Source organism: Leptinotarsa decemlineata, unplaced genomic scaffold, assembly GCF_025532065.1.
Source record: "Leptinotarsa decemlineata unplaced genomic scaffold, Ldec_3_MD MMD2_tig00000026_RagTag_RagTag, whole genome shotgun sequence".
NCBI classification, from domain to species: domain Eukaryota; kingdom Metazoa; phylum Arthropoda; class Insecta; order Coleoptera; family Chrysomelidae; genus Leptinotarsa; species Leptinotarsa decemlineata.
The window spans coordinates 4,567,789-4,594,721 of record NW_027412539.1 but is presented as its reverse complement, the minus strand read 5'-3'; the positions used below and the strand labels follow the sequence as shown (position 1 = coordinate 4,594,721).

General features: G+C 36.0%; 1 protein-coding gene across 3 annotated transcripts in view; it reads right to left on the bottom strand.

Moving 5' to 3' along the window:
• Nucleotides 1-26,933, bottom strand: part of LOC111506974 (uncharacterized) — a 96,819-nt gene that overhangs the window by 23,651 nt on the left and 46,235 nt on the right. For all 3 annotated transcript variants that reach the window (XM_074171631.1, XM_074171630.1, XM_023162199.2), the window contains exons 2-4: nt 18,155-18,328; nt 11,801-12,051; nt 712-2,727 (exon numbers count right to left, since the gene is read on the bottom strand). In XM_074171631.1, the coding sequence (XP_074027732.1) occupies nt 712-2,727; nt 11,801-12,051; nt 18,155-18,328 (2,441 nt within the window). The remainder of the gene's footprint in view (nt 1-711; nt 2,728-11,800; nt 12,052-18,154; nt 18,329-26,933) is intronic.

The following is a 26,933-nucleotide window of genomic DNA, read 5'->3' as shown; positions in this document are numbered from 1 at the left end:
GATTGTAGATACTAACAATCTCCAATAATAAAGTTATAGGGGTGAGCCACCGTAGAGAATCACCCGGTAGAATCTTTTCAACAATTGTCATAGTTACTTATTATAATAATAAAGTTTTGTCTATATTGTCTGTATTTTCTCTGATGTTTTTTAAGGAAAGTGAGTAGAACATACTTCGACAATATCTTATATGTAGTGAGGTTATTTTAAAATGTTTATCCTTTTTCATGAGTCTACTTTACACTGTAACATCTCTTGCAAACTGTAATATCTCGAAAGAAAGCACATACAAATAGATATCTTCACTATACATCGAATCATCATGCGAGTGTTAAAAAAGGTATAATAAATTGTCTTTACAACAGAGCTAGAACGATATGCAATTCAACTGAAAATTTCAATAAAGAAATATCATTAATTAAAGCTGTTTTGAATGATAACGCTTATCCAGATTCGTTCATAAATACTATTCACTTGTATTCAGTATTCAAATCACTTGATAAAGCTACTGTGTTAGCGAAACATTTTGTGATATATATTTTTCAAATAAAGTTTGTGGAGATCAAATCGTGAGGTGTAGTTTATGAAAATACTAATTACAAATCACAAATGTTTCAACATTCGGATAATGTTCAAACACATTAGGTGAAAACTGAAATATGATGAGAATTGCTCCAATCAATAACTTTTGAGAAACGAACACCTACTAACCTTTCTTCTGTCCGCCACTGATAGCTCCATATATTCTACTTCTGGGACAATATGGTCAGGACATATTGGGGAAGTATTCTCATAGAGTGGGGGTTGGTTCTGTATGGGGATCTTTTGGGGTTGGAAAAATCTACTAGGAATCGCCTCCGCTTCCTGTTGCTGTGTGACGCCCACCTTATTATTTATATTCGATTGTCTTAAAATCGTATACTTAACATTATCTTTGGTTGAAGTTATCGCATCTTCTCTCTCCGTGTTCGATATTTTTTGGCTAAAATATTTATTCTCCAAGTTATTTTTTACTATTGTTTTCGGACTCTCTACAAACTTTTCTGGTATTTTTATTCTGTTCACGGTGTTGTTCATATATTTTGACCCGACTCGCGGACTTGGTTTTTCATTATCCAAAGCAAATTTTTTTTCAGGGTTATTAACAGTTCGATTGGTAAACATTGACACAACTGCCTGATTGTTTACTTTCGAGTTATAGCCTATAACTATTTCATGTTTGCTGGAGATATCATTATTACAGTTTACATTACAACTCATGTCTGCATGTAACGATAAATCTGTATATTTTGTTGACTGCTGTTCACAATTACTTAAAGTGTTTTCATTGTCTGAGCCCGATGTACAGTGTTCGTCTTCTTCTATAGCATCTAAAGGTAAATTTCGATAATTTTTATGGTGTTGACCATCACATACCTCGCTTCCATTTTCATTCTCAAGGACATCTGAAGGTGAATTTCGTACGGTTTCATAGAAGTTGTCTTTCTGGAGATAACAAAGATGGTTTTTTGAATGCTGTTCAACGTGAAACAAATCTTTTTCATTTTTTGCAATATTTTCTAAAGTTTCATCGCTAGAACCTTCTTCACCCCTGAAATGTGAATAGAATTTTGACTTTTGTTCACTGTGAGTCTCATCTTCATTTCCGAAGTTACTGTTTTTTATCACAGGCATTTGAATCTCAACATTGTAGTTTATCACATTGTTATGGTTATCTACTTCTTCTACTTCGAAGTAGTTGGTGGTTCCAACTTGTAGCGAACTGATACAACCTGATTCTTTTACTATGAGTTTGGATGATGTATCATCTTCGGGATTGAATGGAGAACCATCACTTGGTTCATGCAATTCTTCTATGAGAGAAGTTTCAGTTGCAGAAATATCCTGGTCCAAATCGAGAATGTGTTTAAACTCCTCGTTATTTTTAGTTATCTCTTCGACCACTTCTATAAAATTGAATTTTGGTGACTCGGGTATTTTGGTGACTTCAGCGACAGGCTCTGGGGTCTGATATTTCTTTTCAAACTCTGTCAATGAAATTTCTTCATCGATAAAATCGATTGTTTTTGAAATAACTCTCTTTTTCTGGTGAGGCTTAATTTTTTCATCTTCATCTTTACTTATGGAAATATCTTCAATTGAATCGTTCTTAAAAATATGAACGTTGAAAGGGCATCCTTGGAGAAGCTCGCCGTTTGTGATCATGATGATCTCGTACATTCCGAAGTATTTTGGTAAATATGTCACCTTTGCCTTATCTCCTTCTATGACCACATCGATGGCGATAATCTCGCCAAGGTGTTTTTGGTGATATTTTTTGAAATACTTGGTGAAGTTTTTGAGGAAGTCTTTCTTTGGTTCAGGTTTCAATAATTGTGCTGGTTGTACTTGATCCGATATCACATCTATTTCAGGTACTTTGAGTGATTCTCCTTGGAGCGATACAGTAGCTTGACCGTAAGTACTGTACGGGCCTTTTATGTGTACGATCACACTACTACTGTTGCTTTCTTCATCAGCTAAATAGATGTAAAATATTGCTTTTTTATGTTGTTCTCCTGAGAAGAGCCCCATACCTCTAGCTACGTATTGGGAAGTAACCGGTCTATCTGTTTCTCTACCTTCTGATATTTCATCTATAGCTTCCTGGATATTGTTCAAGTAGTTAATGAAACTACATTCCAGATTTGAAGTCATACTTCCTGACAGATCTTCGTCAGTAAAAATCTGAAAAAAATTGTCGATTAGTATCATAAATGCTTTTGGACGTAATTTGTTTCTACGTATTTTATGTGGACTGAAGAGAGTGAGTTCATTATTAGTATAATAAAAACAAGTTATGTAGTAACTATTTGAGATTAGGACAAGTGAAATTTTATTATGAGTCAATCTGTTGCAAAAAACGAACATATATACTGTTTTACATCAATATCAATGTGGATAAAGAAATATTGTTCAAATGACAATGATAACGTTACATCAAATTCTCTTTCATAACAGAAACAGTTTTTTTTCGACTTCCACAAGCGTCGAATCCTAATGCAAGTTCTGTGAATCCCGCCTTGTGCATTTTTGAAAGTAATTCAAGTAATAATCTCTCTATATGATAATGGCTTTTGCTACCGTTGAGGTGCATTAAGCCATAAGTAATTCATGTAATAATCTAGACCACAAATCGACCGTGAAGCAAACGCAAAACTCAAAATGAACAAATATATGATGAAAAAAACTGTAATGGAGAATTTTCAATTCTACGCAAGTTTTACTTGCAACTGCAAACATTTTAGTTAGTGACAGACATTGTAAACGGCTTGAATGCTATGCCTTACTAGATTCAGGCAGTTATACTATAACCCCAAAATAGTAGGCACTAAATTCTTAGAAATGACTGACGTTTTCGACTTAATCTGGGTCTTGCAGTGGCGTACGGAAATTATACTAAACGGATGAGGAAAAATGATGATAAAATTTATAGAAACACAACCTTGACAACAATGTGTTCGTTTTAATGCAACAATATTTCTGAGAACTTAGTGCAATTTATTATGGAATTGTACTATAATCTAATTTGATCAGCAGTTCTCTATGTGAAAACATTGAACATTGTAAAATACAAACAAAAATTCAAACAAACCAAAGCAAATTGATTTATTTCTCAGAGAAATGTCTAGGAATTTATTGAAACAGTTAAGATTAGATTAGGTGATGATAAATCTGGTACTATAAGAACTTTCTTCATTTTAATTGCGTTTCGTTTCAGAAAATATGTTTTTATCGAGGACGTCAAAATGATATACAGATGTATCCGTACAGATGAAAGTTAACTTGATTATCATCAAATTAGATGGCGATCACCTCCAGGTGAACTCCTACAAGTTCACAAAGTAAACACAGTAACATAAAGAAAGTGTTTTTTTTAAGCTAAAAAATGTCCAAAATATCCTCGTATTTCAGAAACGATCAAAATTCATTCCAGATGGATAATTTACCTATGAGTATCGAATCAGAACTAGAAGCAAAACAAGTATATCACAGATTTGAATCGCTGGAGATTAAATCCATTTGAAAAAAAGTTCTCAGGAAGTTTATTCCACATAAACGCAGTTCTCCAGATGGAAGAGTTCTTAAACAGTGTCGGTTAAATTATGGCAAAGTTGTGTATTTTAGAGACTTATTCAATGATGTGAAGAAATCGAATATAGCTCTTTTGATTCTGGAGATATACAGGAAAAACCAAAAAATCCCAAATTCTTTTTTTGCCTATATCTTCTTCATTCACAGACATATTGAAAATCTGTCCATATTTTGCTATTGGAACTTGATGTGGGCTGTCAGAATATATTCGTGAATCTTTTATACAGGGTGTCATCTAACTTGGGCCACCCCCATCTTTGAATTTTTAAATACGGACCTGTATTTTTTGTTGTAGTTTTTGGATCGCAGACGTTCACTTCATACTGAGAATTCAAATTTATATTTCGGTAATATTCGATTATAATTGTGTGAATTATTCCCTTTTGAATTACGGCCCTGGAAATTGGTTGACTGAGTTGATTAAAAACACAATAGCAACTTTCACGTTTCTCTATGTACCGTAGAGTTTTCGAGAATAGGTACCTATTCATATTTTTTCTATTGCTCTAAGCGTTTTCTACAATGAACTTCGGATAAGAAAACCTTTTATGATTATTTGAAACATATCTACATCAAAAATATATTATATATGTTTTGATGAGCAGAAAAAAAAATGGTGGCAATAATAACATCCGAAACGAACACTATAATTATAATGAAAATTGAAATAAAGTAAGTAATTTATATACACAAAAAAATTAATTGTGCAATAAATGTTCGAATTGGAGTCCTTCCATTTCGAGACAAATAATGGGCAAATAAGATGGTCTGCAAGATCACCAGATCATACTATTTTGGAATATTTTCTATGGGGGACATTGAAAAATAGGATTTACGCTGGCAGAGAGATAGAAAATGTGGACGACTCTAGATTGAGAATTTTGAATGATTTCACAACAATGCAGCAAATACGTGTATTAAGAGCAATAAATAATATGAAAAACCGAGTTTAAAAATGTCTCGAAATGGAAGGGTACCTATATAAATTATTTCATTTCAATTTTCATTACAATTATAGTGTTCGTTTCGGATATTATTATTGCTATCATTTCTTTTTCTGCTTATTGAAACACTTATAATGTGATGTAGATTTGTTTTAAATAATCATAAAAGGTTTTCTTATTCGAAGTTCATTGTAGAAAACGCTCAGAGCAATGGAAAAAATATGAATAGGTACACAAAAATGAAAAAAAAACTCTCGAAAAACTCTAGGATACATAGGAAGACGTGAAAGTTATATTATGTTTTTATACAACTCAGTCAACCAATTCCCAGGTCCGTAATTTAAAAGGGAATAATTCACACAATTATAATCGAATATTACCGAAACATCCCAAAATATAAAATTGAATTAAATTTCTCAGTATGAAGTGAACGTCTACGATTCAAAACGTACAACAAAAAATACAGGTACGTATTTAGATTCAAAGATGGGGGTGGCCCAAGTCAGATGACACCCTGTATAAAAAATTCATGGATATATTCTAAGAGCCCAATCAAGTGCTAATAGCAAAATGTGGACAGATTTCCAATATGTCTGCGAATAAAGAAGGTATAGGCAAAAAATAATTTGGGATTTTTTGGTTTTTCCTTGTATATCTCCAGAACCAAAGAGCTATATTCGATTTCTTAACATCATTAAATAGGTCTCTAAAATACACAACTTTGCCACAATTTAACCGACACTCTATCTCTTATCGTTTACGAGATCCCCATGTACAGAAACGAATTTGAATAGCAAAAAAATTAAAGCAAAATTGATAGTTCAATAACTTTAGCATTTGAAATTAGAATGGAACAAAAACATCCTCTAATTTCTAATTTCATATATAATCAACATTCATTATGTCTTTAGAATAAAATATTGGCTATTTTACAGAAAAATTTTTTTTTAGAAAATAATTCAGTTTTGTGTCATATATGTGTCATCGGCGGGTTGGCTGTCCTTGTTCATCTTTCACTGCCTAAACCACTGTGCATGCTGTTTTCGGCGGGTGCAGTGGCTTGGGATGTGATGGTTGAGCAAACCGGCCATCGGATGTCTGCTTCCACGTAGCCCCGCTGGATAAGGGAATGACACAAACACTTGTGGTTCTGTTATTCCCTAACTGAATGGCATCCCAACAATGGCTTAATCCCAAGCTGTATGTATCCGTGCCGAGAGGATGAATGACACTGAGCTGTCTCTACGGAACCTTCGAGATACCGGGCGCCCTCTCGTCGTAGCATTGCCTTGTCACGATAATGCGGGGCTCTGCCGTGATTGACCTTCTTTCCCTAGCTACTCGTGGGACTTTTATGGACAGAGTAAACTTAAAAATTCTTTCTGACGCTGACTCTATAGAGGAGATGGAAATCGAGCTTACGACTCCCAACTGACCTCCCTGTAATCTTCGATCAGGAGCGAGTCTACAGAGGAAATGGATGTCGAGTTTACGACTCCAACTGATCTTCTTGTAAAATTTAATCCAGGAGCGAGTCTACAGGAAAGATGGATGTCGAGTTTACGACTCCAACTGATCTCCCTGTAAATTCAGTTCAGGAGCGAGTCTACAGATGAGATGGATATCGAGTTTACAACTCCAATGGACCTCCCTGTAAATTTAGTTCAGGAGCGAGTCTACAGAGGAGATGGATGTCGAGTTTACGACTCCAACGGACCTCTCTGTAAATTTAGTTCGGGAGCGAGTCTACAGAGGAGATGGATGTCGAGTTTACGACTCCAATGGACCTCTCTGTAAATTCAGTTCAGGAGCGAGTCTACTAGTCTAAGAGCCAGTGAGCGGCTACCTCTATGTATTTGACCAGACTTGGGTTTTTGTACATTGAGGCCCCTATACCTACCGTACATGATATGGGACCTCACTAAGGCCAAAGTGGTGGACGCGGTGAGTGCGCAGGTAGGACAGGTATCAATTTTTTAGTAATTTTAAATACATTTGACGACGTTTGCCGTTTTGATATTTTGAAATATATTATTATTGTGAACGGAAAATAATAATGGCTGAACATTACCTCGCGTTCAACATTGTGGCAGACATATTTGAAAATGTTAAAAATAAGTGTTTTTCAAAGTAATTGACGAGATCTGCCATTGATACATTTCACTTATACTAGTTTCAAAAACTTATATTAATTAGGGCAGAAGTATTCAGTGCGTACAAGCATCAGCAAATAACAAAATCTGAGATACTACCCGGCCAGATGTCTATGTATTACGGGGTGAGTGGCGGGGGGTCACTGTCTCTCTCTTACGGGTGTTTGACAGTCCTCCGGTGCAGACCACACGGCACTCACCCAGTAAAGTTATCGGTCAACTACCCAATCCCGCATCTGCGGGCAACAGGCGTTGGCCGATTTCAAGCTAGATGTGTGGTAGAGGTATCTCGCAAGAGCCCTCGGCGGTTACTCATCCAACGCTGGAAAGGTAGCTTTCCTAACATGAGTGCCCCTCGGGGTAACGTAAGGGTATGCGGTGCAGACCACACGGCGTACACCCAAAAGTCGTAGATGAACCGCCCTATCCCGCACCTATACGGGGAATGGGCGCGACATCTTCGACATATGATGTGTGGTAGAGGATGCTCGTGAGAGTCCTCGACGGTTACTCATCAAACGTTGGAAAGGGAGCTTTCCTAACATGAGTTCTAGGGGGGAGGTGAGTGCCCGCTCGCGGCTGGAGGCTAGTGAGCCTCATCTCCAACTGGCGTTGGCCTCTTAGGGGCAGCGGCTCCGCTAGCGGGTAAAGGGATACAGGGCTGCGGTAATCCATTCATGGGTGCATTGCAGCCCCATTATGAGGCACTGGACGGCTTATGCTGTTCCGTGATCTTCGCCTGCTTCTGTACGGATCCAAGCGTTCGAGGTGTCGGGGCTTGCGGTCCTTCCGGGATCTAGTATCCGAGTCTAGCCTTGGAGGGCACCAAGGCAGACGCTTGAGGTGTCGGAACCCGGATGGACGGAGCTACTAGTATCCGAGCTTAGGACCCCGGCCGGTCACTTCCGGGACCATAGTCCCAATTGATTTGGCATGGCTGGCGGGGGCAGGTGTGCGACGCGAGCACTCTCTGGCGAAAGAAGAGCGTAGTTAACTTGTACGAACGTTCGGTCGAACGCTGCCGATGGTCCTGTCTCTTGGTTAGCCACACTAAGTAGATGTAAGGAAGCAATTCCGGGTTCGGTGAGCGGGAGGAAGCCCTGCGAAATCCTGTTGGTGTGGGGTGAGGGGCGGTACCCGCAAGGATTTCCCGAAAATCCACCCCTCCACGCCCGATCGCATCCAACGCCAGGGTACGTCTGGGGGGCCTAACCGGCCCCCCAGGCCCCCCGGTGCGGTCGTAACTATGACTCTCTTAATGGTACAAGCATCAGCAAATAACAAAATCTGAGATACTACCCGGCCAGATGTCTATGTATTACGATAACTGTTTTACATCAAAATAATGTATTTATGATTTACCTAATCACTCCAAAGTATTTCTATTGTACTAATTCTAGCCTATGATATTTTTTCTAATATTTACTACCTGCCATTTGAATAATATAAGATTTATACTTGAGAGGGCTCTATTATAATCCCAAATCTAATGATTTCCGTCAGATGTAGTCAGTATTCTTGTCAACCTTCATATAGATGTGTGAATTTAAAAAAATTGATAGTGTTGCTTTATTTTATTTTGTTCATTGGATTATTAATTGCGTTGAATATTTTTGACATTATGTCTAGTGAAATAGATAAAGTGCAGTGTGTTTTTTGTGACACATCAAAAACTGAAAAATTAATAATATTTTCGAAAGAGACTATGGTAAAATGTCGAAATATTTTGAGGTTACAAAAACTTCATAAATTAAAGTACAACGATGTAATTTTACCGGAAGATATTTTTGATGCCGGCTATCATGGTAGTTGTTATAATACGTTTACAGCTTTAAAACAAATTTTTGGCAGATGCCAACAAAAAAGTTTCATTACAAAGTACGTCGTCGTCTGCGACTGAACAACCATCTACATCAGTTGATAGTTCAATAATTGATGATGCAATGGTACAGGATTCCGTTTTGAATGACATGAACGTTCCTGAGATAGATGAAGTTGTAAAAAAAATATTGTGGTCGCAGGAAATACAATTGGAAGATTTAGCAGCACCATCAACTGTTCAGAATCCTGAAACTGTGGCTTCAGCAATCCTGAATTTGTGCTCTTTTTGTGATGAAAGAAAAAAAACAATATAAGTCTAAGAATGAGTCATTACGTACTTCAAAAAAAACTATTTCAAATAAATATCTTATCAAAGTTGGAATCAGATTCTGAAATTCACAATGAAACTTTGATAAAAATACAAAGTGTTGCCTCTGATGAAGTGTACTACCATGATGTTTGTCGACAAAATTTTAGAAATCACAAACGGTCACTGGTGAAAAGGCTTCTCCGTATTTCATGGCATATCTCTCAGAGACACATGAAACCGTTTATAGAGAAATTTGTAATTTAATTGAGGAGAATGTCATAAAACGGGGACGTTGTTATTTTTTGTCATATTTGCATAAAGAGTATCTCGATATGTTTAAAGAATTGAGTGAAGGCTCCGATGCAGCATCAATATTTGCCGCGCATTACTTACAAGAAAAAATTCACAAGAAATTTAATGATAAATTTTGATGTCAAACAAAAAAAAAGTTGTTGCTCCTAAGGGTGTTTCAACTATTGATGACTCATTATTTGCGCACCTAAAAGACCAAGATACCTTGCAAGCAGCTGCTGCTATTTTGAGAGAGGAAATTTTAGGAATAACTAAAACAAAATTACCTGTTTATTTAACTAGTCAACGACTAATTAAAGGTGAATGTTCAACAGCACCAATGATTTCAGAGTTTTTTTCGCCAATATTCCTGGTAAGTCGATAAAAATCAATTCTTTATCGAATATGTTCAAATCTATTAAGACTATAAGTTATTAATATTTTACAATTTACGTTTAATTTTTACAGAATCTGACTCAATTGATGATGAAGATGATGATGAACATTACCCGGATGATGATGAATGCAGAATAATGAATACCTATAAATATGTATGTTACCTTAATATACCTTGATATTTGAATTTTTTTCGTATTTTATCGTCTTTTTTTATCGTCAACATTTTTAAATATTGTATGAACTACATAAAAAAAATTAATTTCAATAAATGCCGTAATTACGTAAATCAAAAATACATTATTTTGATGTAAAGCAGTTATCGTAATACATAGACATCTGACCGGGTAGTATCTCAGATTTGGTTATTTTCTGATGCTTGTACGCACTGAATACTTCTGCCCTAATTAATATAAGTTTTTGAAACTATAATAAGTGGAATGTATCAATGGCAGATCTCGTCAATTACTTAAAAAACATTTATTTTTAACATTTTCAAATATGTCTGCCACAATGTTGAACGCGAGGTAATGTTCAGCCATTATTATTTTCCGTTCACAATAATAATATATTTCAAAATACCAAAACGGCAAACGTCGTCAAATGCATTTAAAATTAGTTAAAAATTGATACCTGTCCTACCTGCGCACTCACCGCGTCCACCACTTTGGGCTTAGTGAGGTCCCATATCATGTACGGTAGGTATAGGGGCCTCAATGTACAAAAACCTAAGTCTGGTCAAATACATGCAGGTAGCCGCTCGCTGACTCTTAGACTATACAGAGGAGATGGATGTCGAGTTTACGACTCCAACTGACCTCCCTGTGAATTCAGTTCAGGAGCTGGAGCTGCGGCGTACGCAGAATCTGTCTCAGGTGGGGGAACTAACTCCCCATGAGCAGGTTAGCAAACCTTTGCACTCAAGTGAGGTTTCACCAAAACTAGATGCGAAAAAGCCCTGCACGGCTGAATCTAAGGCATCGTCAGGTATAGCTGACGTGCAAAAATCTTCATATAGGAAGGTTGTCGTGGGTATCAAGATGGGAATCTTGCAACTTGATTATCCTACTACCTCATTAACAGAGCATAAACTTTGTGTCTGCCCCGCTGGGGACTGAGTTCGGCAGAGCCGTTCTCTTACCATCTGACCTGAAAGACCACCCACCATACAAACTAATCGGCTTCGTTAAGAAGCTGGATTTCTTTGGCCGAGTGAGAATATGTGTGAGCCACAATAAAACCTTGTGGGTTGCCGTGGAGGGTCGAATAAACCCACTCACTTTGAAGCTAACCTATCCTATGTGTGTCATCGAATGGAACCAAATTTTGATGGGCAAATTATCTCGTAACGAAGTAGTTCCTAAAGAAAGACCATTAAGAAAATGCAATTGTCATATGTCTGAATAACTTCACTATCGATCAGATTGTTCTTATGATTTTTGTTTTTTGTGCCTTCAGCATCAGTTTATTGGAATGAGATTGTTTTGTCTTTTCTCTAATACCGAATTCAACCGATAGAATCATATCCTCTATAGGTTGTATTATCAGCAAAATTATTAAGATAAAAGCGCCTATTAATATATAATGGAAGGTCATTGAGCAAGATCAATAAAATCAGTGGCCCCAGAATTGAACTTTGGGCTACTCCAACATCAACTCTATTTTCATCTGATTATATTTGAAGTTAAAATAAAGTAAAATTTTAAGGAGGGGCACAGAAAACAATGCAATGAAGTTTATTAAAAGATTACCGGTATCACTCCTAGGTACTTGTACGCAATCGCTTGTGCGTGCGCAGGCGGTTGATTCCAGTGTCTGTGAGGATTTGGACATGCTCCTGGTATGGCGGTGTTCAACAGAGTACAAAGCAAAGAACCATCCTTCCATAGATCGGCTATTCCACCTGATAACGTCGGAACAGTTTTTGAGGACCATGTCATTGGTAGTTTGCCGCAGGCCCACTTGAGCAGTTTTTCTCTTTTGCTGAGAGACGGGCAAAACACTAAAACAATGTTGAAATTATTACCGACTTATGCTGAACGAGATGAAATTTCTATATATACGTAAAGTTATTCAATATTTTTTCAAGTTATTCAATATTTTTTCAACTCTGATCAAGAAATCGATTGGTCGAAGTTGGTTCTGAGGCAGAAGATACTTAATCTTAGGTTAGGCTTTCTTAGGTTGAAGTCAGTCACCCATCACTTTCTTGCACTTCACCAGCCTATAATTAATATAACTCAAAATAATTGTGAAGACTGTTTCGAGGAGAAATACATATACAGGGCTATTCAAATTCGTTTCTGTACATGGGGATCTGGTAAACGATAAGAGATAGAGTGTCGGTTAAATTGTGACAAAGTTGTGTATTTTAGAGACCTATTTAATGATGTGAAGAAATCGAATATAGCTCTTTCGGTTCTGGAGATCAGGAAAAACCAAAAAATCCCAAATGATTTTTTTGCCTTTATCTTTTTTATTCGCAGACATATTGAAAATCTGTCCACATTTTGTTATTGGCACTTGATGTGGGCTCTCAGAATATGTCCATGAATCTTTTATACAGGTTGTCTTCTGACTTGGTCCACCCCCATCTTTGAATTTTTTAATACGGACCTGTATTTTTTGGTTGTAGTTTTTGGATCGTAGACATTCACTTCATACTGAGAAATTAAATTGAATTTCATATTTCGGGATGTTTCAGTAATATTCGATTATAATTATGTGAATTATTCCCTTTCAAATTACGGCCCTGTAAATCGGTTGAATGAGTTAAATAAAAACATAACAGCAACTTTCACGTCTCCCTATGTATCGTAGAGTTTTTCGAGAGTTTTTTTTCATTTTTAGGAACCTATTCATATTTTTTCCATTACTCTGAGCGTTTTCTACAATGAACTTCGAATAAGAAAACCTTTTATGATTATTTGAAACATATCTACATCAAAAATATATTATATATGTTTTAATAAGCAGAAAAAGAAATGCTAGCAATAATAACATCCGAAAGAAACACTATAATTGTAATGAAAATTGGAGTAAAGTAATTTAAATAGATATCCAAAAAATTATTGGCGCAATAAATGTTCGAATTGGAGTCCTTCCAAGTCCAGTTTCCGGTTTTTCATTTTATTTATTGCCCTTAATACACTTATTTGCTGCATTGTTATGAAATCATCCAAAATCCTCAATCTCGGGTCTTCCACATTTTCTATATCTCTGCCAGCGTAAATCCTATTTTTCAATGTCCCTCATAGAAAATAGTCCAAAATAGTAAGAGCTGGTGATCTTGCAGACCATCTGATTGTCCCATTATTTGTCTCGAAATGGAAGGACTCCAATTCGAACATTTATTGCACAATTAATTTTTTGTGTATATAAATTACTTACTTGAAATGAATTTCAATTTTCATTATAATTATAGTGTTCAATTCGGATTTTATTATTGCTACCATTTTTTTTTCTGCTCATCAAAACACATATAATATATTTTTGTTGTAGATATGTTTCAGATATTCAGATAATCATAAAAGGTTTTCTTATTCGAAGTTCATTATAGAAAACGCTCAGAGCAATGGAAAAAATATGAATAGGTACCTAAAAATGAAAAAAAACTCTCGAAAAACTCTACGGTATATAGGGAGACGTGAAAGTTGCTATTGTATTTTTATTCAACCAATTTCCAGGGCCGTAATTATAAAGGGAATAATTCACACAATTATAATCGAATATTACCAAAAATTGCGAAATATAAAATTCAATTTAATTTCTCAGTATGAAGTGAACGTCTACAAAGATGCGGGTGGCCCAAGTCAGATAACAACCTGTATAAAAGATTCATGGATATATTCTGAGAGCCCACATCAAGTGCCTATAGCAAAATATGGACAGATTTTCAATATGTCTGCGAATAAAGGAGATATCGGCAAAAAATAATTTGGGATTTTTTGTTTTTCCTGTATATCTCCAAAACCAAAAGAGCTATATTCGATTTCTTCACATCATTAAATAGGTCTCCAAAATACGCAACTTTGCTATGATTCAACCGACACTCTATCTCTTATTGTTTACGAGATCCCCATGTACAGAAACGAATTTGAATAGCCCTGTATATAAGAAAATGAATGATCGACATTGAAATATATCTGAAAGACATTTATGAAAGATACCTTATAGAGGTTAGTTTTGCAGATCACCTACAGACCGGCTTCGAAGTATTACTTCTCGTCAGTGCAAGAAATATATAACCCAAACAGCAGTGTGCCTGAAACTCGATTAATTTAAGCGAGGCTCGACTGCATGTATGAAACATTTGAGAGGTTGTTAACTAGTAACAGCTCCATATCTTTCCCGCTTGGGGCTTTGTTCATAAGATTAATCTATTAGTAGTTAACAATCTTTCTCTTTGACGAAGGTTTCATACATGCAGTCGAGCCGCATTGAAATTAATCGAGTTCCGAACACATTGCTGTTTGGGTCGGATCTATTCTGCACTAATGAGAGGTAATACCTCCAAACCAGTCTGTAGGTGATCTATTTGATTCATTTTAGCATGGTCCAACTATTTGGAGAATGAGAAACATCTGCAAGACTAACTTCTGTGAGGTATCTCACATGACTCAAATCATCTAAAGATCTAAAGGAACAATTCATTCAGGCCAGTCTCAACTCCCTACACTGTAGGTTAATGGACTAACACCTATTAGAAAACAACTACTTCCCTGGCTAATACCATGAAGGACGTTGGATTATATCCGACAGGTCAGTGCAGGATTCTTCACTGAAGTTATTCCTGCATATGCTGCTGGCGATACAATCGATTTTCAATTATTGCAACACACTTGCAGACCGGTTTCGTAATGTTTGGCCATTAGTTGTTTTCTGATAGGTGTCAGTCCATTAACCTACAGTATAGGGAGTTGAAACTGGCCTGAACGAATTGTTCCTTTATACTGTTTAGAGGATTTGATTTATAGCCAGTCTTCAAGTAGGTATGCCCACTGACTATATGTGAAAAGTTTTCTTTCCATATACGAGAAATCGGGCAAACTTCGGATATTCGGTTGGTTACCTCGTTTACAGGTAGATGGGGCGATGACAAACGTGTTGTTTGTTATCCGCTTCAGCCTAGATCGAGGAATGATACTCTGAAGGAATTCGACTTTCAATTATCGGAAATCATCGACTTTATGTTGATGATAGACACTACCTTGCACTGACGAGTGGCCAAACAGCCCGAAACCGGTCTGCAAGTGTGTTCCAATAATTGAAAATCTACTGCGGCAGTTGTATCGCCAACAGCATATGCAGGAATAAATTCAGTGAAGAATCCTGCACTGACACCTGGCGGATATAATCCAACGTCCTTCGTGGTATTAGCCAGGGAAGTAGTTGTTTTATGATAGATGTCAGTCCATCAACCTACAGTGTAGGGAGTTGAGACTGGCCTGAACGAATTGTTCCTTTAGATGATTTGATTTATAGCCAGTCTTCAAGTATGCCCACTGATTATATGTGAAAAATCTTGCATGACTGTCTTTTGAATACAGTTCAATGTCCAGAGTGGTAGTAGCCGGGGAAGTAGTTGTTGTCAGGTACATTGGGAGAGATAAATGTTTCGAGATTTCTCTGAGGATACACTACAAAAACACACTTTTGTTTATTTTCCACGACATTTCTTTATTGTTGACTAGTTTCGGCTATTACATCATTTTCAAAACTCGAAATTTCTATTTCTTGTTCTCTTATATAATTGATAACATTTATCGATTTTTTTTGATACCCATCGATTTTAAGCCTTAAATATTCATCTCACTTCTCACAAGGAATTCAAATTTTTCAAAAATATAAGATGGTTTGGTGGTTTTTACAGAATTTCTTATGACTTGAAACAGATCTGCTCGATTTTCAAATTAGGCAAACTATTCGCTGTGACAACAAAATGATACACTTGATAGGATTTATAGTTGTATTCCACATATTATACTTCTGAATAATTGACTATAATAAAGGTGAAAAAATGGCGTGTTAGCCTTAATTGTAATGGAATAAAGAATTCGTGAAGTCAGGAATACTGAAGAATTCCTAATATTTCTTCGGTTTGATATGGAACGCCGTTTTACTTTTTATTGTCACAAATATTCATTTCTCAATTTATGCACCTAACAATGTATTTGTTTGACTTTAATTGATTCATGCATTTGTTGGACACATTAAAAACGATTGTTCGCAAAATTTGTTCTATTTCAAATGACACTTGATTTAAAATGTTACGTGAATAAAATTGTTACTTGAATAAAAAAGACTAATGAAATAACTTGAAGCTTTTTTGGGAAAGAAAGTTCCATCTGATACAAAAAAAGGGATGAGAGAATCTTCCAAAGAAAGGAAGGAAGTAATCAATTTGAAACTCTATACATGAATGTGTAGATCATGCAAGATTCTCTCATCCCTTTTTTTTGTATCAGATGGAGTAGTAGAAAGCCAAAAACTTTCTTTTCCAAAAAATTAATCACTCCTAAAAATATAACCCCTTCAATTCAACTTGAAGCTTATATTTATTACGAAGAAAAATATTGTTTCAGAGTATTGGAAAATGGAAGGCCAATTTACTATATATTATGCTGAAAAATAATCTATATACATATAGTTCAACTCAGCAATGAACAAACATTTTTATTCAACAGTCAATGGAATGTATTATTCGAGTAAATTCAACAAACGTTTCAATTCCGCATATAATTTTGACCTTTCAATGAAATGTTAGTTATTTATATGATCGTTGAATTATAATGAAACTTAGAATTCACTTTCTGAATGTAAGTTTGGGAATAAAATTTCAATGAATATATTTGAATGACTGTCAAAGTTTTCCCATTGTTGGAAGTAAAAATAGACTTTCGTTTGTCTGAAAATATAGCAAATTAACTTTCTATACTAAATATTTTTCTATGAATAATTAAGATTGTAATATTTCAATCTTATTGAAAATATTGAATATTTCCAATATTCACTTTAATGCATTCAATTTAAAATTTGGTTACAATCTTTGTGCGAAACATTCTCAAGCAAGTATCATTTCATTTCATCAATCTTTTTAAAAAGCTAATTTCTGACAAAGAATTAAATTTTTTGATGATTTTAAAAGTTTGTTGTATTTAAAAAATACGTTTAAAACGATTGTTGATGATTTTAATTCGGCGCTGGTATCGAGCGGATTTATCAAGAGCTTCAAGTGTTACATATGGCAACATGCTAGTTCATGATAATTTTTATTCGTCGTTGCGGTCGAACGGATTATTACCGTACTATGACCAACGCCATACATATATGCAGTTATGTAGTTCCTCAAAAATACGCTCGACGTCAGCGCCGAATAAAAATTATCAACAATCAATTCAATTCATGTATCACTGAAATTCAACAAACAAAATAATCCAGCTCATTTCAAAGGAACATTAATAAAAAGTTAAACGCGTGGCACGCCGTTTTACTTTCTATTGGTATTTTGTAAAAATGGATTGTTTTGATTGTTGCTTTAAGGTGATACATATGAAACATGAATTGTTGATAATTTTTATTCGGCGCTGCGGTCGGACGGAATATTGTGTTACTATCACTAGACTATCATGTTGCCAGATTTAAAAATTCAGCTTCTGCAAGAATCCGCTCGACGCTAGCGCCGAATTAAAATTATCAACAATCGTTTTAATTCATGTAACTATAATTATCAACAAACAATTTCATTCATGTTTCACAGAAATTGTAGTAAATTATTCTATAGTTACAAAAAAGTATATATGACAAACATTTACTCCCAAAAATTCCAAACAATAAATCTATATTATGACTGTTCGCAACTTTCAATCAAACAAATGAATTCATGTAACATTTTAAATCAAGTGGCATTTAAAATAGAACAAATTTTGCGAACAATCGTTTTTAATGTGTCGAACAAATGCATGAATCAATTAAATTCAAACAAATAAATTGTTAGTTGAATAAATTGAGGAATGAATATTTGTGACAATAAAAAGTAAAACGGCGTTCCATAGTATGAGTTGAAAATAATTTTAAGATAGATATTCTGGTTATAATTGTCTTACCTGAAACGCAGTTTCTATCCAAATGTAACAATAATTTGGTCAACAAATGCGTTTTCCCCAAGAGAAGTAAGGTCAATCCGGCCACTGGTAGAAGTAAATGAAAGCCAACTGAAAATCGGCCGCTCCTGTATTCACTGTGTTCGTCATTTGGTTGACTTTTTGACGAAACATTTTCTGAAAAAAAATAGAAGGTGAATAAAATTTCTAGAAAATGCAATATGTGTGTCTAGTAAATCATACATAATGAAGACACTGTAGAAAATCTACATTCTCTAACAAATTACAGAAATTTTAGAGTAGTTTCACCAGTTCAAGAACTTTATTCCTTTCCCCAAACTAAAAATACTGTTTGTGGAATCACTACTGCAATACGGAATTATAGCATGAGGGGATTACGACACCGCCACATTCTACCGCAGGAAATCTTACAAAAAAGAATATTAAAAGCAATGATGAGACTTCCTTCCACATATTCCGGCATCCAATTATTTACAGGCGTGAATGTGGTGGATTTCACAAAGCTGTATGTAAAAGAAAATTTTGTACACAAACCGTAAATCATATTCACTATACGAGAAATGAACATTTGTCAAAACCATTGGACAGAGATACTTTGCGTATATTTAGACCTTGACTTATAAAAACTATCCCAGAAGCCCTGAAAAGTCACATGCATTCTCTCCTTCTGGGAGACACACAATTTATGCCATTATATTCCCAGAAAATATGTTAAATCAATTTGTAAATATAAGAGTATACAATATATAATGCATTGGACAAGAAAAACCTGCCTTGTGTATCTTTGTCGACCTTTCAAAAGCATTTGATACGATAATTCATGAAAAAATTATTTGATCCATGTTTTCGATAGCAGAAAATCGTCAAACAGACCTCCTACACTAGCCTCCTCAGTATTCAAGCCTCCTTAATCTGAAGTAAAAATTCAAAGGATATCTATGGATGAAACTAATTGGTATGACGAAAAACTATATGCGTAAAAATAAATGATCAAGAGAAAAACAACAAGTGTGTCCACCATGAATTAATCCATCAATTCGTTTCATGTTTTTTCAATGAATTACCTTTCAGGTACCAGAATTCCACTTTTTCTTTTGTATCAAGATCGAGTAGTAGAAAGCCAAAAACGTTCTTTCCCAAAAATTACTCACTCCTAAAAATATAATTCTTTCAATATAAACAAGATTCCTATGGCTGGGATTTAATCAAATAAGTGAATGAATGTCATTACGATGTCATCAGTGACATAAGTAGATCAAACTTATTCCGTGACATAAAAATCGTAATTTATGAATGAATTATGTGCCTTTTTCTTGTAATATTATCGAGATTGGTTCTGAAGAGCCCTAAGACAAGTGTCTTATGGCGAAACTTCGATATCTACCACTGAGGATGACAGTGTTCCATGTAAATGAAATTTTACCACTCATTTAGAATATTATGTAGAACTCCTGTGAATGATATCTGATATAATTCTATAACGAATGTTTGGAATACAAACTGAGTAGAGAAAAGTGTTTTTTGTATAATTTAGTGTTCATATAAAAGTATTTGTTTTGAAAGAATTTTTCTTTCGTGTAATTCCAGTTTGTGTCTGAAAGTTACTTATAGGCATGATCTACACATTTATGTATAGAGTTACTTCTTTCAAAATTCATTGCTCCCTTCCTTTCTTTGGAAGATTCTCGCTTTTTCTTCTGTATCAAGATGGAGTAAGTAGTAGAAAGCCAAAAACTTTTCTTTCCCAAAAATTAATCACTCCTAAGTATAATTGGTTTAATATAAGAATAAGACACTTGTGTGATTTACAAATAATAAGTGCTTTCTTTTTTGAGATATTCATTGTATTTACTATCTCATAATTGAAATTATTTCTTGAAAACTTTAAACTGCATGGAAGGTACCTTTATCAATGTGAAAATAAGGAATTCGATCTAATTCATTTCTTGATTTTCTCAATCATTTTCGCAGTTAGAATTAGAACCATAGATTGTAAGAAATATCCTAATCTCTATCACAACGTTAATATAAAAATCTAGGAAAGTGGGGCAAATTGAGCCAGTATAGAACAAGGAAACATCAAATTTCTGGGACGTATTCAGAATATGTGCCTTGAGAGGGGCAATATAAAAAACTTGTTTTTTTATATTACATATCCATAAACTTTGTAATAGTTTTCAAAATCACTTCTATTGTTACAAACAACATTCTGAAAAAGTTAAATTGAATAATATTCCCCAGGGATCCATATTGTCTTCAACCCTCTTTTTATTATATATCAACGACAGACTATTCTGCTTTCTGCTTCAATAAGTTTGTTGGGGATTAAAATGAACACCAATATGTTTTGGCACAATCATTTCGCTGGAATTGCAGAAGCTACTTCTCAAGAGTTTGGAATACTGTTTGGAACCAGAAAACTGTACACACCTCAAACTTTTGATGCTTTATGAAGCTCAGATCAAACCTTCTATAGAGTATTATTCGCATGTATGGAGCTCCGCCCCTAATAATACCCTGAAGCTGCCGGATTCCATCCCGAAAAGAGTCATTTGCCTGATTGAAAACGCGAACATCACTTGCAACCTCGATAGTCTGGAACATCGAAGAAAGAATGGGAATTTGTTTCTCTTCTATAGATACTTTCACGGAAAGTGTTCAAAGGTCTTGGCACATTTAATTCCACCAAGAGCGGTACATGTCAGAAATACGCCACAGACTGTGGCTGCTCATCGTTTTGAGGTTCAACTCAGTACACCTCGAACTTCACTGTTTGAAAACTCTTTCATTTGGAGAATTGCGTAAATAGTGTAAAAAATGTATGAAACATTTTAATTTGAATTTATTCCTCAATATAATAATAACGCTTTCAAAATACAATTCATGAAATTATAAAACAACAACAAAAATTAATTGGCATCCGGGGCGATATCATTGATTCCAGAGGCTTGGGGAACTGCGTAAATAGTGTAAAAAATATATGCAATAATTTATTCCTCAATATAATGACAACACTTCCAAAATACAACTAATAAAATTATAAAATAACAACAACATAATTTATTCCTTGTGAATCAGACACTTGTCTTATTCTTGTTCTGTCATTGTCGTATTTCAATGATCTGACTAAGATTGATATACCTGATGTTCACAATAATTACTATTGAACGATAGTCATGTTTTTGTGAAGGAAAATTACTTTTCATAGACCTTCTTTGTGGAAGGTGAAAATACTCAAAGAAAGTGGATAAAAAAATTTCAAAATCTTTCGAACGTGTTAAAAATCATATAAAACTTCTATAAATTGATGTGATAATTTGTGAATTCATAATTCGACTTTCTACAATTTTAGACAACCTATATAGTTCATGACTATTATATCCGAAGATCAACCGCCTGTTTGTTTCTTCATTACAAGTTATTTTCCTCATATCGGCGTAATTATAATGGTAGCCTTGCACTTCGATAAACACTTAAAGCACCTTGTAGTAAACATAAGGTTAGATAAGGGCAACAGAAATGAGGTTGAAATGCTTTTCCCAAACAAACATTCATTTATTTATTTTTGGAGGCATGGCAATTACGAAGGAAGGGTTAAACTCAGTTAATTTCAATGAACACCCTTCAGAATATAATAAAAAAAACATAATTGTGATATTTTCACATATTTTCAACATTTTTACAGAAAAGCAACACGTGTTTCGCCATACAATGGCTACTTGGGGCGTGTCTTTACTAACTCTTCAGAAAAAATATTATTTCGTATATAAGAAAAGCAATGACAATATCCAGAAGAGAGTGATATTGAAATGTTATTCATATATTTTTGTGCACTCACTGCGAAACACTGTATAGTAGACAATAAGCCGCAACCTGTGAATCTCTTCGGAAACTTTCGTCGAGGTTACTACATGGCCGCTGAAGATGTCTACCGCAGATGTAAGCAAAACGTTCAATTCTCCACCTCTTCAGGACCGGTGTTCCAGAACACCGACTGATAATCTTCAGTTCAGACAGGTTGGAGCCTAGCTCCTTTACCCTTGCGGCTGGCATTTGTCAGAAGGGCAAATGGGTCATGACTGAATGGGGTTGGTGATATGAAAGTCCTCACACGTCAGTACCGCCCTTTACGGTGTACCCCTACCTGGCTGGGGTGAGATGGATGAAAAATGGTTCATCTTTCAATGGGGGACATGAGGGCCTCATTCGACAGAGTGTCTGGGCCTTCTATATCTGCAGCACAGTCTATAGCTTCCCTAACTGACTGATTTTCATGAGTTTCCGCACTATCAAAAACTCGCCGATTCCTCGACTGAATGGACTGCTGAATGAAAGACAGTTGCAAATCTCTGCGGATGGCTTTATTCCGCACAAACCACGGAGCATTCACAATCATCCGTATGAACTTATTTTGGAGTTTCTCCAGAATAGAGATATTAGACGGAGCCGCTTGTTCCCAGACGCCTGAAGCATACATGATGATAGGCTTGAACATCGTATTGTAGATCGTAGGTAACTTCATTCCTTAGGCTCAATTTGGATCGTCTGATCAGAGGGTACAGACTTTTGATCCGACCCTCGATTTTTGCCTTCACGATCATGAGCCTACGGTCTATTAGAAGACCGAGGTACTTTACCCGCGCTTGCCAGTCGATCTCCCTTCCAGACATCCTCACTTTTCCAGCCGGAGAAGATATAGTTCTTCCCATAGTTATCGCCTGAGTCTTGTCCGGGTTCACTTGGATCTTTCATTCGAGGTACCAACGCTCGAGGTCGTCCAATGCACGTTGTATGTAGACGATCCCAAGCTCCCAACCCCTAAAAGATGAGAGGAGAGCCGTGTCATTGGCGCAGAGAGATATCTTCCCTCGCTCGGACCTCGGGAGGTCACTGGTGTAGAGAGAGTACAGCGTGGGAGTGCCCCCTGTGGCACTCCAGCGAGGATCTCTCTGGTGTCAGATAGAGAGTCCTCTACTCTGACCTGAAATGTTCTGTCTTTCAGTAAAGACCCAATCCACCAGATCAGGCTCCAAGGCAGGTCGAACGCGAGCGACTAGCTTATGCAGAAGGCCTTCGTGACATACACGGTCGAAAGCCTTCGAGATGTCTGATAGAACGACATGGACGGTTTTGATTTAGCTCTGCGATAGTGTTTCCGACCAGTCTCAGTGCCTGTAGCTCAGTGGAGTGTACTCTCCTGAAGCCGAATTGTTCGTCAGGCAGAAAATTTAGGTCCTCAACTTCTTCGTTGAGTCTTTGCAGAACGACTCTTTCAGCCAGCTTAGCCGCCGACGAGAGCAGACTGATCGGGCGATAATTCTGTAGGAACCGCAGGTTCTGATCATGTTTTGGGATCATGACAACTATCGTATGCTTTCACCTTCTGGGGAAGTATATGAGGGCCAACGAACTGTTGAATCTGCAGTAGATTTTCGATACAATTTACCGGGAGCCTCTTTAACAACCTATTGGTTATTGAATCGACCCCCGGAGCTTTCTTGGCTTTTGCGGCCCACAGAAGCTAGGCGGATGTTATCATCGTCATCCTCCCTGAGGCTACGGTGAATTCGATCTTCCAGCAGAATATCGCGATCGATGTCATCATTTTCGTCAACGTTAAGTTGAAACTGACGTTCCATCGTGTTGGCACAGGCGAACGCTTTGTCGGCGGGAGAGTAGCACACTCCGCGCTTTCCGTAAATGGGTGAGGGAGCAGTCTTCTTTCCTTTGAGTATACGGGTGACTCGCAAAAGTGATCAATGATTGCCTGTTTGACTTGTGTTTCAGACCAGATACTACTATTTCTCTACATACTGTCAACCGTGAAAATTTTCACTCTATAAAGGATTATTTTCTGAAACATTAACCATCTGAAGAAAGCTAAGTTTAAATTATTTTTATTGATTTGTGAATTTGACAAGTTAGTAATTGTATGAATTTCAGTTAGGCCTTTGTTATATACCCAGTGAAATTTCAATTTGAATTAAGTGTTTATTACCATAATTGCAACCCACAAATATAAATTGACGCTAATGTCAACAGACACTTCATATTTTTGTAGACATTTTCTTTTCGAAAAATAAGTTAGTACGTTGTGAGTCATGTTGAAGAGAGGAAGCTACTTGAAAAAGTAATTGCTAGTGTCTGGTTGAACAATGAATTTAATCCAAATGTATTTCAGAGAAATCAATAATCGACAAGAAAATTTCAGACACGAAACTTTGAAAATTTTCTGCCAGCTGATAAGAAACAGCCATCTGAATTAACTATTCGGTAATTCGGAGAGCACTTCTCGTCACGAGATAATTGTACTGCATAACTTTCGTGGAATCTCCATTTGTGAAGATCGATTATAATGAACCGTAATTCTTGCACAATATAATCAATAAAAATGAAAGGACCCATAAAGCACATGTTTGACTTCTCATCATGAATATATCAATTCAACATTCAATTGAGAATTAGTTAACACATGAAGAAGATGACCTTTGCTAAATAGGCGTTTGATGAGATGAAATTGGTATTGATCCAGCATATCAACAAAAGTTTGTTAATTTATTGTAAAAAGTAGACGATCGTGTGTTTTTGCATAATTCATTGAATGAGCTGTGAGCTATAATATTACGATTATTCGAATGGTAATCGGTCAATGATATTACAATCTTATCATTTCTTAATTTCATATAAAACCTTTTTTGTTACACTAACCCCTTACTTGGTGAAAATCAGTAACACTATGCAGGATAATAATTACTCACAATTCAAAAATATATGAGGATGGAAGTGTTAAGATTTCATATTTGCTGAAAATTTCCTGAGACAAGGTTGACCATCACCAGAAACAAACACCATAACGCATACGACTCTCCACTTCCCCGTAATACACCGTCAGCAATTGAGAATGTGTAAGTATCGTTCTCAAATTTTTCTGATAGCACTGCGAATGGAGCACTGATATCAGACTCGAACAATGTACTTTCCAATCGAGATGTTCGTCAATGCACATTCCTAAAAACTGGTATATCATTTACAGTGAGATCCGATTTTGTACAAATTTTTTGACGGTTGTGAAACCGAAGATATTGAGTCTTAGCCACATTGAGAAATAGTGAGTTATTATACATCCACGTTGCCAAAGATCGGATAAGCTCATTACAACGTTTTCCAAGCATTACATCAAAATGATTTGTCACAAGTACCAAATAATTATCGCCATTCAAGTTGTCGTCAATGAAAAAGGGACCAATGATATGGTTTCCTACAATCCCTGCCCAAAATTAACCTTTTGAGGGTATTGCGTGTGTTCTTCTCTCATCCAGTGAGGATTTTCCTTTGACCAGTAGCGACAATTTTGCCGATTAGCATGACCGTTGAGAGACAAAGTACAGCCATCAGAAAACATAACGTCTTCTAAGTGGATGATATGTGGGTTTTCCTCAAACGCAAGCATTACATCTAATTTGAGTTCATCACTCATTGCATTGGCATCTGCTTTTTTTATCTGCTCCACATGACTAAGCTCCCGAAACTGCTTTTCTATTTTGCTTATTGTTCCTTGAGATATGGGCGGTAAATTAGGACATTTCTCATGAAATAGGCGAGCTACTTCCTGTTGGGTTCAGGTTTTATCTCCGTAACCAATCATTTGTAAAACTGTTATTTTAGGCATTTCTGTTAATCTAACGATTTGTCAGACTAAAGTTAACAAAATTTAAACTTAAATTAAAATACTGACAACTAATGTTGTAGGGAGAAGGAAATATTGAGAGCAAATAGTTGTTGGTTCAGGCAATGAAGCTGCTGACTCTCTTGCAAAGGAGGGTACTGCAAGCGGTTTCATTGTACCAGAACCTGTCATTGGCATCGCTTTGGGCTTTGCCAAACAAACATTTAACACCTGGATGGCAAGAAGAGTTATGGACTTCTGGCAGAATCTTCCAGGATTGTCTCACTCTAAGGCGTTTATTCACCCTTCGAAGCTTGATTCCAAACAGCTGTTGGACTACAGTAGATATGAACTACGATGTCTAACAGGCCTTCTTACAGGTCACTGTCATTTGAATCATCACATGCAGAGACTTGGACTGTCGGAAGACAGTGTGTGTCGCCTCTGTCTGGAAAATGATGAAACAGCAGAGCATATACTTTGTGCCTGCCCCGCTGGGGACCGAATCAGGTTCTTTGAGTTCGGCAGATCCGTACTCTCACCATCTGACCTGAAAGACTACTCACCATACAAACTAATCGGCTTCGTTAAGAAGCTGGGTTTATTTGGCCGAGTGTGAATAGGTGTGAGCCACAATGAACCCTTATGGGTTGCGGTGGAGGGTCGAATAGACCCACTCACTTTAGACCTACCTACCTACTAATGTTGTAACTTACAAAACAAGTTGACAAGGCGTTGCTACGGAAATCATTTACGGTTTATTAAAGGGTATACCATCTAAAAAGAACATTGCTATGGTTTTTGCTTACTTCCTTATTATCAATACCTCAACATGAAATAAGTTTAGAATATAATTGCAATAAGTTTTGAATGTTTTTTATCGAAACCACATGATTTTAATTTATTTTATATTAATTGTTGCAATAAACTTGAAAGCGATAACATTTTTGAATATAGAATGAAGAGACCTTTCAAACGATATATCACAAGCCTACACTTCCCATTTAAAAAATTGGAGGTTGTACCTGTCATTCAACGGGGGTTGAAGGTAGAGGTAGCATTTTTCCGTTGTAGTATGTAAAATTATAATTTAAA